General features: G+C 40.3%; 1 protein-coding gene across 1 annotated transcript; it reads left to right on the forward strand.

Annotated features, from left to right (window-relative positions):
- Positions 1-314: 314 nt before the first annotated feature.
- Positions 315-3,325, forward strand: galr2b (galanin receptor 2b; the record flags this gene model as incomplete). The annotated part of the gene is made up of 2 exons (XM_083779001.1): positions 315-694; positions 2,560-3,325. 2 exons carry the CDS (start codon positions 315-317, stop codon positions 3,323-3,325), a joined length of 1,146 nt encoding a protein of 381 aa, XP_083635127.1.
- Between the last annotated feature and the right edge of the window lie 11,144 nt (positions 3,326-14,469).

A 14,469-nucleotide genomic window follows, 5' to 3' on the forward strand; every position in this document is an offset into this window, starting at 1 on the left:
CCTCAGGTCTTAATGGGTTAAGGGGCAGAGTTGGGTTTAATGCTGGTAAGGATACCAGTTTTGAATAAGGGGCAAAGGGTCACCACCCTCTGGAAGAGGTGGTAACTGGGTGGGGGGGGGGACTACAACAACATAGCCACTGACTTACTGAACCACTAATATGGAGATTCCTTCACTGTTGTCTGTAATATGTTGCTTGTTACATGGTAGCCAGTCTGGTGCATGGGTAATCTACCATATATGTTTAGAGCACCCTGAGTGGTTTAGTATGCCTCTTTTGTTTTCTATGTCTCTTTTTAGATCTTCAGTTCAACATGTCCGATTCAGAGGACTTCAATAGAACGGCTGCAGGGCAGTCGAACGTGTCTGCCGACAGCTACCAGCTGAACCCCACCAGTGTGATCGTGTCCGTGGTGTTCTCGCTCATCTTCCTCCTGGGCACGGTGGGCAACAGCCTGGTGCTGGCGGTGCTGCTGCGCAGCGGCCAGGTCGGATACAACACCACCAACCTCTTCATCCTCAACCTCAGCGTGGCAGACTTCTTCTTCATCATCTTCTGCGTGCCTTTCCAAGCCACCATCTACTCCCTGGAGGGCTGGGTGTTTGGCTCCTTCATGTGCAAGGTTGTCCATTTCTTCATCAACCTCACCATGTACGCCAGCAGCTTCACCCTGGCTGCTGTGTCGGTTGACAGGTATGTGTTGTTGACAGGCTGACAGCGCAGTGCTAAACACAGTATCATTGTATCCTAGCTGTTCCTGTGCAAAGCTATAGCTGTATATTATTCATTGGTTATTGAGTTCAATAGATTTAAAAAATACAACACTTTTCTTTTTAACCAAGTGCATATAATAAAGCTATATATACTGTATCTTATCCAGAAGAATGCATTCAGTAGAGAAGTGGCAGACCTCAGCCAAGACCTAACAATCTCCCCAATTTGCACATTCGAAAGTTAGGCCTGGTGGTGGTGTCAGAGGAAAGTTAATGAGGTCACCAAAATCCATAGGTTCCTCTGCACATTTCATGGCTATCTATCTAGCCATGACTTTGTGGTGATTTGGTCAGACAGATGTCATTAAACAGCCTCCTTGGCAGAGGAAATATCAACTGAGAAACCAGATATAAAAGTTGGTGAGCAATTACAGAGGACAAGCCTTTTTTTTTCTCCAACTTTCAGGTCGACAATACTTGCCTCATTAAACTGCTCTGCATTGGGTTCAGTTCTTCAAATCTTTGCACCAGAATGGACACGAAAGTATAGTCAGCATAGCAACACAGACTTGCTCAGTCTACAATGCCATTGCCTTTTTCAGATCTAGCTTTTTGGTAGGGTATGAAATATATAAATGTATAATAATAATAATGTATACTGTATTTGTAAAAGCTCTGAGGGCTTGATTAATTACAACCCAGAGGTATAATATAATGAGGCATTTAACCACAGACTGAAATGTAATAAATAATTATATACTGCTAGATAACCGTATATTACTCCTATCTAAACATTCTCTTATCTAGTGCATGCTGTGGGAACTTTCATTATAGTTGCTGGGCAACACAATTTTCTCAATCAATGTAGACTAGACAGTGTCTTCTCATCTCCACAGGGAACAGACCGTCTCATTATTACACGTTGGTGATGTTTACCTTCGAGAAGGTGGTGCTAATTCAATAGCTTTGTCATCTTACAGGCCAGCTGATCCTATCCTGTATAAGGTCCTTTCCTAAGGAAGCAATTGAATGAAAATGTTCTCAAAAGATCATCTAGCGATTTAGAGGTTAATAGATTTATTTCCGCCCATGCAGTCTACACAGTACACTTGAGACCTAGATCTCTTCCAGCTGTAGCGTGGTGGAATGAGTAACACTTTTGCATAAATTCATGGAACTCATTTGCTGCCAAGAGTGTGTGCGTGCTACACACCGAGGTACTGCACATCCTATTACTGTCTTTAATGTGCTATAATCCTTTACACTGTAGAATTCCATCTTATTCCATGAAACCCATTCACAGCTGCTTTACACACACATTTAAATATTGAAACATTTTAGAGGGACATTTGAGAAAAGTGTAAATCTTTGAATATGCGGTACTAAATACCATTAACCCAAACATTTTCTACATTATTTTAACAAAATAGCCAATCAATCTACAAGCTCACCACACGTCTCACCTCGACAGTCACACACACAATCCGTTTCAACATTATCTCATACAGTCAGTGAACGTGAGTTCAAAGTTGCAATGGGTTTGTCTGATAAAATGAATATCAAAATCTAAATACTGAATCAAGCAACTTAAAAACTCTCTAAGTAGTCGTTAAAATTACCCCAAACATGTTTGAAAGTGAAATATCCCTTTAATAGTATGGTTTGTAATGTAAATAAATATTGCTGTTTCAATCGACTACGATTCTGATGAACAATAAGGCCTAACTGAAATGAACATTAAACATGAGTGCTTTCTTTTCTCATTCCTGCAGTGCAGCCTTCATGTTAGTACTATACAGTATACTGGATTATGTTTGTTCACTGATGTTTTTCTTGTTGGTATAGGTACCTGGCTATTCGTTACCCACTACGATCCAGAGAACTAAGAACTCCTTGTAATGCAGTGGTTGCCATGGTGGTCATTTGGGGTCTGTCACTGGTCTTCGCAGGTCCTTATCTCAGCTACTATGATCTTATAGATTATGACAACAGCACTGTGTGCATACCTGGATGGAAGGAGCAGAATCGTAAAGTGTTGGACACGTGCACTTTTATGTTTGGCTATGTCATTCCTGTACTGATTGTGAGTCTGTCCTACACTAGAACCATCAAGTACCTATGGACAGCAGTGGACCCCTTGGATGGCATGTCAGAATCCAAAAGGGCGAAACGCAAAGTCACAAAAATGATCATAATTGTCACCGTGCTTTTCTGCATATGCTGGCTGCCATACCATCTTGTGATATTGTGCTACTTATATGGAGACTTCCCTTTCAATGAAACCACATACGCCTTCAGGATCCTCTCTCATTGCATGGCCTATGCCAACTCCTGTCTCAACCCTATTGTGTATGCTCTGGTGTCCAAGCACTTTCGAAAAGGCTTTAAGAAGGTGTTCAGCTGTATCCTCAGTAAGAAGGGGAGAAACAAGGTGCATGTGGTTCATGTGGCCAACACTGTGCCTGGATTTGAAGCAGCTTCCACCGAGGTGTCGCAAATGAACGAGGAGAACGTCCGACAGAATGCATGTGAAATGATTAGCAGGCCTAGTGTTGAGCCTAGAGAATCCACAATGACATTAAATCTGCCTTTCCAGACCAGGCCACCTTGACAATGACAAATTAACTATATTTAAGAGGTCGGTGCAAGTTGCCTTATGAAAAAGACAGTCCCAAGTAACATGGCACATTGTTTGCAGCACATCATGATACAGTTTCTCATATGTTTCAGTGGCAGACAGAAGACAAATGATAGAATATGATTAATGGACATATTTTGTTGCTCTACTTTGCATGTTTCTCTTATATAATGGGTAAATGTCGTTTATTGGTACAAATAACTTGTTGAAAGTTGTGTATTGTCATTTAAATGCTGCAAAAATACTTATACCTAAATGACTTTCTTTTTCAAAATGAAAGTCAAACCTTGGTATGGCTTGTTTCCTACCTCACTGCTGTGACAGCAGCCTTGTGTCTTTGTCCTGTTATGTCCCTCCTCTCTAAAAAAAAAATCATTGTAATAATGACAAATAGGAACCCAAGCCAGAACACACCCATCTGGCCTCTTAACACGCCATGCCGTTTAATGTGGTCATCAGGTGGTTGGGGCGGCGAACACTTTGGAGATTTGTTTTGGTCCAGAAAAGGTTAGTACCACTGTTCTAGTCTAGAGATTCTGAAGCTTCATCTATACTGTGATAGTGTTGCCTGCCGAAAATCTGTTCTTGAGAGAGAGACATTGAGATGAGATGAGATGCAATTTTCCTCTTGTTGACCAAACTGCTACTTTTTTAAAAGGAACCTATTTCCACAATACTGAGCCATTTTCTTCTGTACTGCTTTCTGTGATTGACCCTCTGCCTTTTATCTGTTTTGGAGTCTCTATTTTAGTGTATTATTAACTTGTTCTGTTCTTCAAGATGACTATTTAAATGTAATAGCATGTATATTTCAAGATACTGTGAAGCCGTATGGAATTATATATTATACACCAACAATGTTTTGGAACACTATGTATTGCACATTGAAATGAATAAATAAAATATTTTCTGCTGGAAAACATAGTAATAGAAGTTGTGTACAAAATATATTCTAGAGTGCAGCCAATTTGTTTTGTTTTTTTAAATTGGCTATTCTAGACCTGAGGTATAGGCTATCAGTATTCGACTCTGAGCTATTGTTACATTAACTAGGTTTTCAAGTGTATTGAGGGGTTATTGATAAAACTCGTCTATCACAAGAGAATAGCAATTATTATTTTATACAATAACTGCATATAGAATGTTAACTGTTCTGTTCACCCCTTTTAGTTTTTGTGTGTAATATGGGTTTTTAGATATTGTACTGGTATATTGGTCTCACTTCCTTCCTGGACTACAAAGTCACACCTCCATGCAGCCTCCCCCTCTTCACAAGGAGGGGAAGTGCCCTAAAGCATTATGGGCATTGTAGGAATTCAGCGATCCAGTCAAACCATAGTCAAACACACAGACTTCATTTCTTCTGGCCATAGGGTGCAAATTTCAAATTGTGCTACTGTTATCTACTACAAATGGAGTGAGTCAGAGTGACTGCAGTTTCTTCTAACGGTGAAATGTCCCTTAAGCCTGAGTCATGCTCCATCGTGACTGATCTACAAGTTGATCTTTGCTATTTCAGTGCACGACACTGTTTTATGACAATCACAATCTATTATGTGCTGTGTATGCATTCATTAGCATTAGTAACTAGAACACGTGCACATTCGCTTTGTGTGCACCCTGCTGTCTCACTAATGAGATGTATGCCGCCCGGCCCGGAGGCCTCCAGTCAGGTAACAACACAGAGCTACAATAATTATAATAATAATTATGGCTGTAAACAGTAGCAAAAGTGAAGGGAAATGAAGTACCACTACGGTTTTGAGAGACGAAAATAAAACGTTGTGTACACACAACCTGCCTTACCTGCTTTAACCACAAGAACCCTAGCAAAACTATTCTGGGGGGGAAACATTTGGTCGGAAATAACAGATCTAGTGTAGGCGTAGGGATTCATTGATATCATCACCCTGTGTCCACTCAAGCTTGTAGATTGGCTATCTTCGGCAAAGATAGTATTAAGCGAAAACGGAGTCGGAGTCCTCAAGGCCCTCTGTAAGTGTGGAAGGTTAACAACAGTATAAATATTAAAACATGTAATTCCTAATTTGTTTTCAGATGTTGACTAAGCAGTGTGCTATTATTTACCAATTATGGTTTGTGGTTCTATAACCTGAGCCAGACACACATCTGCATGACTATTAAGTCTAGTTTGCATATAAGAGTGAGTAATGTATAGCCTATTTATCAGAGCCTCTGAGGTTTTAACACGATGTTCATTTGCTTGGATTAAACATTGTTGCCCCATTTTCATTTGCACATCATTTTGGCAATAAACCCTCTTCTGTGACCATGATCCTGCAAGTATAAATAATAAACAGCATTGCTTAGATTTTAATTTAGAATACAATTCAGGCAAATGTGTCAAAGCTGTCCCACCACGGTGATGCTGATGTGGTTGACATTGTGAAATATTTTTGATAGTCACACAGACTGAAAATATGTGCTGCATTAATGTTTCACCGAGTCATGATGCTACTAACTAACAAATATGTGCACATGAATGACAAACATGTTGTTTCTTTGTCCCACCTTTCTAATGCCAATCTCTCAGCTCCTCCTAGGCAAAGGAAGTGTACATTTCATGGCTATTTTTGTTTCATCATTATTGGGAACGTTTCTACAGGAAGCGTATTGTCCAGAACTCCATAAATGGTGTGGTGCCCATCATGCCCATGGGACACATAAGTGGTTACAAATTAAGTGGTTTGAGAGCGTGGAGCGAGATGAAGCAATTTGTGTTTGTTTGTTTGTTCATGCATCCGAGTCGATCAATATCGTCTCTGGGCAGCCCATTTTGCATGCACGCACGCACGCACGCACGCACGCACGCACGCACGCACGCACGCACGCACGCACGCACGCACGCACACACACACACACACACACACACACACACACACACACACACACACACACACACACACACACACACACACACACACACACACACACACACAACCCAGCTGCTTCTAATAGAAAAGACCTGATGCCATCAAGCCGGCTGCTTGAGTCTCCCCATTTGAAATCGCATTTGTGATTTTAAAGCAGTGCTGGCAATCCTGTTGATTGGGAAGGTGTCAAGCACTATAGAGGAGGGGGGTTTGTTCCTGTTATTTATTTGCATTTGTTTGGATGGCTGAAATATTTATTGAATTGTAGGTATTGAAAATAAGTTGGAAAAACATTATGTAATTGTAGATCAACTCATGGGCCTTGGCTTGCCTTTGTTTGAGTTAATTGATACCAATTACTGCCATTGTGCTTGGTATGTCCCACCTGTTTAAAAGGCAAGAATATGCTACAGGTGAGGAGAGTTCATTTTGGCTTAGGGCTAGAAGGTGGCAACACCAGGGGAGAGCTGGCAGCTTCTTAGATAGAAAGGGCATTGTCTGAGTCTCAGTATTTTTTTAAACTCTTGGTTTGTTGTTTTTGTTCATCATCTTCATCAAGTGTTTATTCCTTATTTCCTATTTTTGGAACTTTGCTTTTGGCCATTCTTATTTATTTTTGTATTTTGTCGCCGGCTTGCACTGTTAAAGCTTTTGGAGGTAAATAAAATACGCGAACACTGTTTGTGGACCTGATCTTTTTGGAGCCTTGTGCCGTAGGGCAACCTTTAATGCTTTGAACGTTGGTTAATTGTATTGATTTTATTTGCAGTTTGTCGCTGTTGCTGTTTATTCCACTTCGTGGGCACTTGAACTCATTCCAACGAGGTGTGTTTGCATTTCTTTTATGCCTTATTTATTATTTATGTTGTATAATGTTTATTCCATTATTTGTGTTATGCTTTATTTGAACAGTTTGAAATAATAGACACAACAAAGTCACATGTTGGAGAGTTTAACACCGATCAGTAACACCAATACAATATCAACAAAAATAAAACGCTATGCACAAAGTAGAATCCATACACGGCTAGAGGCCATCGCGATCAGGACTCAAACCCACAACATGCTGTTTCTGTTAGGCTGCATCAGAGCCCATATGTGATGGTATGCGCCTGGACCTCTTGGCCAGTGGGCACCCCTGCCCTGATGATCAACATTTTTTAGGGATCGTGTCAGCCAGGGCATTCCACATTTTGGTGGCAGAGAGTAGTTGGCGGATTCGAGTTATCAACCAGTAGGTTACTTATCAAGCCCATTTAATGAGGTCAGTAGGCTCTACTGTGGAGACGTTGTCTGCCATTGTCCGACGTGGTGTTGGTAGCGTTGTCCGACTAACCCTAAATCTAACCCTAACCTCAGTCTTAACCGGCCACATAAAAGTAAACATAAAGCAAAGTTGTAGTTGTATAGCGAAGTGTCACAATCGCTTTGGCAGCAGTAATTTCACTTCCATGTTTCCTAATCGCAGCCAGTAGGCTCCAGTAGAGCGCACCTGCTCCATTGCATCGTCTTGATGAGTAACCTACTGGTGATTATGGGTTGATAGGATTGGAGTAGTAGAGGTGAGGTGAATAGCCTTGCAAAAGTTGTGAAAAATGCTGATCTAGAAACTCGCAACATGCCGCCATACAACACGTTTTGTACATACGAGGTTTCTGTCCTATACAGCTACGATATAGGCAGTTCTGGTAAAGAAGGATACAGGCCCCCACAGAGGCCCTGCAATCATTCTCTCTCTCATATATGCTGATACGAGGCACAGGTCAGAGGCCAGCAGATGAGGCGATGAGCTCTCTTCCATCAGCTGACCTCAGTGCCTCTCCCAATGCCCAAGTCAGCAGCACGGCCATTTATCCGCTGAATTTTACACATTGTACAAAATGTAGAGATAAAAATGGATGTATCATAAATTCTATTTCTCTTACTTTACTATCAAATTGCAGCAGACATAAACACAGATATCATTTGAATGTACAAGTATTCGCTTCAACTGAAGGATATTAGTTTTAAGTGTCCAGATCCTTGTGGAGTGTTTGGTGTTTTGTGTTTGTGATACACTACACAGACAAGACAGAGACAATTAAGAGCCAGGAAAAGCACAACAATCCGTGCAGTGGTCCCAGCAGCCCCAGGGTCATGACTACCTAATGGAGAACAGTAGCAGTGAGGAATTAGAGATATCAAAATGGAAGTTGGTTGCATTTTTCTCTTTTCAAATTGTGTTATTTTAGGCGGGTGACCCCTTCATATGATAAAGAATAAATTAATAATATATGCTAGTAATAACACAGTCTTACCTGCTGCCTCATTGACAATGAATTTCTTGGTCTCAATGCCCACATTATTGGAGGCTGTGCCATTGCAAATCCCTGGAAACAAACAGGCAGTAATAACCAATTGATCTCCCGAAGTTATTTCATCAGCTGGAAGCTCGAGCACCGGATCAGGTGTCTCTGTTTGGGAATTGAGGAAAGTTGGTGGATCTGAAGAGTAAATGATACAATATTAGAGGGCAAGAAAAAGCAAATAAAAAGTGACATCTTCAAAGATCCTAATATGCAAATGGCTTAGAAACGGAAACTCACAGTATACAGTCAGAACATGTGACTTTGATCTCATCACTGGAAAATAGTTTGGACCCAACGGTCCAAGGTTCATTCGTGTCTCACAGTAGATCAGAGCTCCATTGTCATCTCTGTGTGGGGTGATAGTGAGGATAGACGACTCATTCACCGGTGTCATTACAGTCAGATTGTCATATGACTGCTTGTGGATGGGTTTATGTGCTTTGTACCAGCTCACAGTGAGATTCCTGACCGGGGCCACACTGATAACGTCACACTGCAGCTGGTACGCCGTGCCCTCCACCATTGGTCCCATATGATTCGTCTGAGAGATGGATACGCTGTCTGGCTCTTCTGTAATACACATAATGGTGGAAAAGGCCATGAGGAGTTAAATGTAATATAATGTATGGTCTACATACATTTTTCAATCACTTGTAAAATAGCAGATTCAAGCTGTTATTTTTTAAAGCCATCCCTAAAATCTAAAATGTCCTGGTTTTATTTGGTTAATTTTTGAGACTCAAGTCTATGTAAAATCTGTAGTGTTGACACTCGTATCTGCGTGAAATTATGTAGATTGAACCTGCAGTGTTAAATTCTCATAACCATATGTGATATACTCACTATAGACAGTGACTGATAGTGTTTGTCGACACTGAGACACATTGGGGAACTTGATGTAGCATTCGGGCTCGATTTCCCAGACGTTTAACGTCTCTACTTTCCAAGTGACAAACGTCACGTTTTCTTCAAAGTGCGTGGCTCCAATCTCTGCCTCCCAGCCCATTCCGCCGTGGTCTGTGGATGACGTGGTGCTGCAGTTGACCAAGACGGCGTCTCCGTATCTTGCCACAACACTGGGAGGGTTCATCTCAAGAGGGCAGGCGGATGCATTCACAGGCACATCTACAGGTTGTGCAGTTATACAAATGACATGACAAAAGTTATAAAATGTACAAACAAAAAAATGAATGAATATATTAATGCTATTTAAAACAGAAAAATCCACACGAAATGGGTCCTGTTAAAAGTTATTTAAAAAAAAATCTGCAACAGTGACTTCTATACTAGACTACCGGTATACCAATTTCCATGTTATTGAACCATCAGTAAGCCATGGAAACTGTTTGTCTGTTTGCATACAGCCTATGTGTGTGCAAACCGGATACAGTAGACAGTGCATCAACAGCAATGCTCCCTCCTAAAGTAACTCCTTGAACCCCCGACCGACCTCCACCCACCACCCACCCACCACCCGCTCCCTCCGCTCTGGAAATTCAAACACACCGAAAACCCCCATGACGAAGCTCCATGGGAGGCTGACCGGGCCTTCTGTCCAGCTGCTCCTCGGCGGTGGAATGAAATGCCCCCCCCCCCCCCCCCCTCCCTGACCATATGAGAGCACCACAGTCCATTGGCGCTTTTCAAAGGGGATGAACTTATTAATTAATGTCTTGTGTGTTTTTAAACTTGAACTTTTTCGTAGCTGCATGTGTATAGTTGGGGTAGGGGGGAATCTGACAATTGATCAGAATTTTATTCATATAATTGTTTTTACCATTATAGTTATTTTTTAAATGTTATTTCACTTTCAAATGAAATAAGATTTAGAAGAATATATAAAAAATACACGAAAAAAAGTTAAAGAAAAAACACTGCCACCTCACGCATTAAAGTCACTAGAACCAAGGATGGGCGTTAATGAATCTAACATAGTTTAAATGGAATTTTAAGTTACAATGTTTGTACAGGTAGGCTAGCCTACTGCAAAAAGCCTCAGCCTGGTGGAAGGCAGTTAGGCCTACATATACAATTCAATTCAAAGGAGCTTTATTGGCATGTAAAATATAACAGTTAAAAATGGGGAAATTATATAGGCCTATACAGTTTTTTTTACATATATCTTTTAAACAAATAGCTTTTTTTGCAGTCACTTTGGGACAAATGGCAGCATTTTGTCTCAAACAAACTCAGATTTGTGTTTAAAGGTAGCAGCTCTGTTTACAGGTCTCTAGCGGTCTACTTGGTACAGATTAAGCCTACATAGAATAATACAGTTGACCTCATAGCCAATTACACATTATGAATTTGAAGCTGATATAGGCTACTGTCTGATTAGTCTAATCAGGAGAATATACTGTAGATGAGATTGAAAACCTGAAAACGTATGCTATATTTATCAAAGAGATGGACCTGCTGAACACTCAATCATTGGCATAGCCAACAGCCAACTATAAACATTCACCCCCCAAAATGATTTTGTTGACTGAAGACAACATCATTAAACATTAAAATGGCAATCTGCTCAATTGGAACTATCTATAGCAACATTTTGCTAAAACGAATGAAGACTTTACCTGCAAACGCAATTATCCCGATGAACATAAATATATCCAATGTTATTTTCCACATGTTAGCCAAGTTTTTTGGCCTAACGGTCCCGGAAGAGAACAGAACTATTTCCAAAACAAAGCTATAGCACTAGCAGTCAGCAGGACAGTCACATGTATGCCGGCTATCCTCTCTTTTAATTATAATGTGGGGAGGGGGAGGGGGAGAGTTCGTGTGTAGCTTGGACCATCTCCATGGTGACGGAACGGACGTGGGCCGGCCGGGGTCGTGGCGGGGGTGATGATCATTGATTCACACCAAGATGTGACTGCATCTGTTGTATTGTTCTTTCTGCTTTGGCAATGTAAACGTATGTTTTCTCATGCCAATAAAGCCCTTTGAATTGAATTGACTGCATGGCGGCCAGCAGCCGGCCACTTGCAAAACACCTCGGGAAAGCGCGTCGTCGGACAAAACAGTGGTTTGTTTGATTGATTGATTGATATTGATTGATTGATTGGTCGACATTTTTCACATTATGGACAATTTCAAACGAAAGCACAAGTCTGATACAAAAACTGCTACTTTGTGGACGGAAACAATGAAAACCACAATTGATTGATTGAAAATTGTATTAACAGTATGCAGAGTACAGTAGCCTACATTTCGAAAGCGAAAAAAACCGAAAGCACAACTGCCACCCGTCCCTTAAAATACAGAATCGTCCCTTATTTGAGAATTAAATGATGCGTCCCTTATTGAACCAATAAGGAACGCAGTTTGTTCCTTATTTTCCTAAATAGCCCCTACACGTCAACACTGAATTTAACAATAATGAACAAAACAAAACACAGGAAATATTAAAGTCTAGCGGGAGGCACACGCTACCTAAAGTAGCCTAAACCAGTGGTTCCCAAAGTGAGGTCCGGGGACCCCCAGGGGTCCTTGAGGGAGTTCCAGGGGGTCCCCAGCTAAATTATAGTTTGGAACCAAATGGACCCTTATGGGTCTGTAACTCTGAGAGTGTACAAATGGAACCAAATGGACCATCAGAGTTAAATTAACATTGATTTTACAATATGAATTGGGGGTCCCAGAGATAGAAATGCCATTAAATGGGGGTCTGCTAATGCATGTCAAACTGGTACTTGAAATTAAATGGGTTGAGAATCACTGTGTAAAAATCTTCTCTTATGGGGGTCGCTGGCATATATTTTATAATGGGCTGCTGATGTTGTTATGCTCATTTGGAAAACAAAATTCTACTTCAAAAGTTGTGGATAGCATACCATAAACAATAAGTTGAAGGGAAACTTCAACTTATTGCTTCGACTTATTGCTTCAACTTATTGCTTCAACGTATTGCTTCAACTTATTGCTTCAACGTATTGCTTCAACGTATTGCTTCAATTTATTGCTTCAACGTATTGCTTCATCGTATTGCTTCAACTTATTGCTTCAACGTATTGCTTCAACGTATTGCTTCAACTTATTGCTTCAACATATTGCTTCAACGTATTGCTTCAATTTATTGCTTCAACGTATTGCTTCAACGTATTGCTTCAACTTATTGCTTCAATTTATTGCTTCAACGTATTGCTTCAACGTATTGCTTCAACTTATTGCTTCAACGTATTGCTTCAACGTATTGCTTCAATTTATTGCTTCAACGTATTGCTTCAACGTATTGCTTCAACGTATTGCTTCAACGTATTGCTTCAACTTATTGCTTCAACTTACTGCCGGCCTTGCCGCACACGCCTGCGCCGCAAGGCCGCGGCAGGCGTAAAGAGTGTCCCTTATTTCAAGATCTCAAAGGTGGCAACCCTAAACTCAATACAAAAACTGTTACTGTGGACAACAAACACCATATAAAGCATTACACTTGTTTACAATTTTCAATTTAGAGATGTACAAATATACACTTCTATATTAAAAGAAAAACAGGAAATCACCTGGAGGTAAAAAGGGGAAAAAAATAGGCCTACAGTGAGGGGGAAAAAGGGGTGGGAAAATTCAGATTTTACGGGAGACAGTTTCGAATTGCAGCTGTCCATAGTGCTCTTTGAGAGGTTTTGAAGGAGTCAAGCCAAGGGATTTTTTTTTTTTAACAATATATTTATTAAATTTTCTTTTTTTTGACAAACAGACAATACAACAAAACAATACATAATACAGACAATACAATACAATTACTTAAAATGAAAAACAAACAAAACAAAACAATAACATACATATATAAGTACAGTATAATAAAATAATGGCACTTAAAATGGTAACAACAACAACAGAGTCCTTGTGGCCACAAGACCAAACAACTGCAGAGAATAAAATTAGACAATTTCCACCATTAAATAAGATAAATCATTAACCGTAATATATTGGATAAACCTTCCCCATATTTTATCAAACATCTTCTGTTTATTCTTCAAAGTATAAGTAATTCTTTCCATAGGAAGACACAATGATAACTCCCTAAACCACTGAGCAATACTGGGTTTGCCTATCTTTTTCCACGATAAGGCTATAGCCCTTTTGGCTTGTAGTAAACATAAATCCAGGAATCTTTGTTCGCTACTCTGAATCTTATGGCCAGGTGGGTAAAGACCTAATAGAAACAGTTTTGGGTCAAGCTCAATAATATCTATCGACAATATCTTCTGAATCTCCCTCCTCACTTCTTCCCAGAATTCTTTCACTCTTGGACATGCCCACAGACAATGGAAAAGTGTACCTTTGTCTTTACCACATCTGATATACAAGTATCTGGAATATCTGCACTAAATGTATTTAATTTCTTAAATGTTGACATTAAATGTCAACAAAAGTATTTAAAGTATTAAGTATTAATTAAAGTATTTAGACAGGTACATGGGTATCTTGGTGGTGTAGCGCATATTGTTGACCAGACACATTGCAAGATGCTGTAGGCCTATTGAGTACTCCCCTAAGCCATTCCAGCCTGTCAAAATGGGCATGTGTGAGGTGGGTTCGGGGAGTGAGGCCAAGTAGTAGCCTGACCAGTTTGTTTTGGGAAGTCTGGAGCCTTCTTTTAAGGGCCTTTGAACTGCTGTGGTACCAAGAGGTGCATGCATAGTCGAAGAAACCTTGTACGAGGGCTCCTGTTAGGGTCTTTAAGGTGTTTTTGTTGACCAGTGAGAGATCCTGTATAGGAATATTGTTCTTTGGATTACTTTTTTGATTACTTGTTTACATCAGGGCCCACCATTTTCAATTCATGACAATTAAAAGTTTACAAATATACACTTCTATGAAGTGAAACATGTACAGTATGGGGGAAAAAAGGATGGGTGGGAGGAACTCA

This window comes from Protomyctophum parallelum (assembly GCF_964188405.1).
Source record: "Protomyctophum parallelum genome assembly, chromosome: 13".
In the NCBI taxonomy this organism is placed as follows: domain Eukaryota; kingdom Metazoa; phylum Chordata; class Actinopteri; order Myctophiformes; family Myctophidae; genus Protomyctophum; species Protomyctophum parallelum.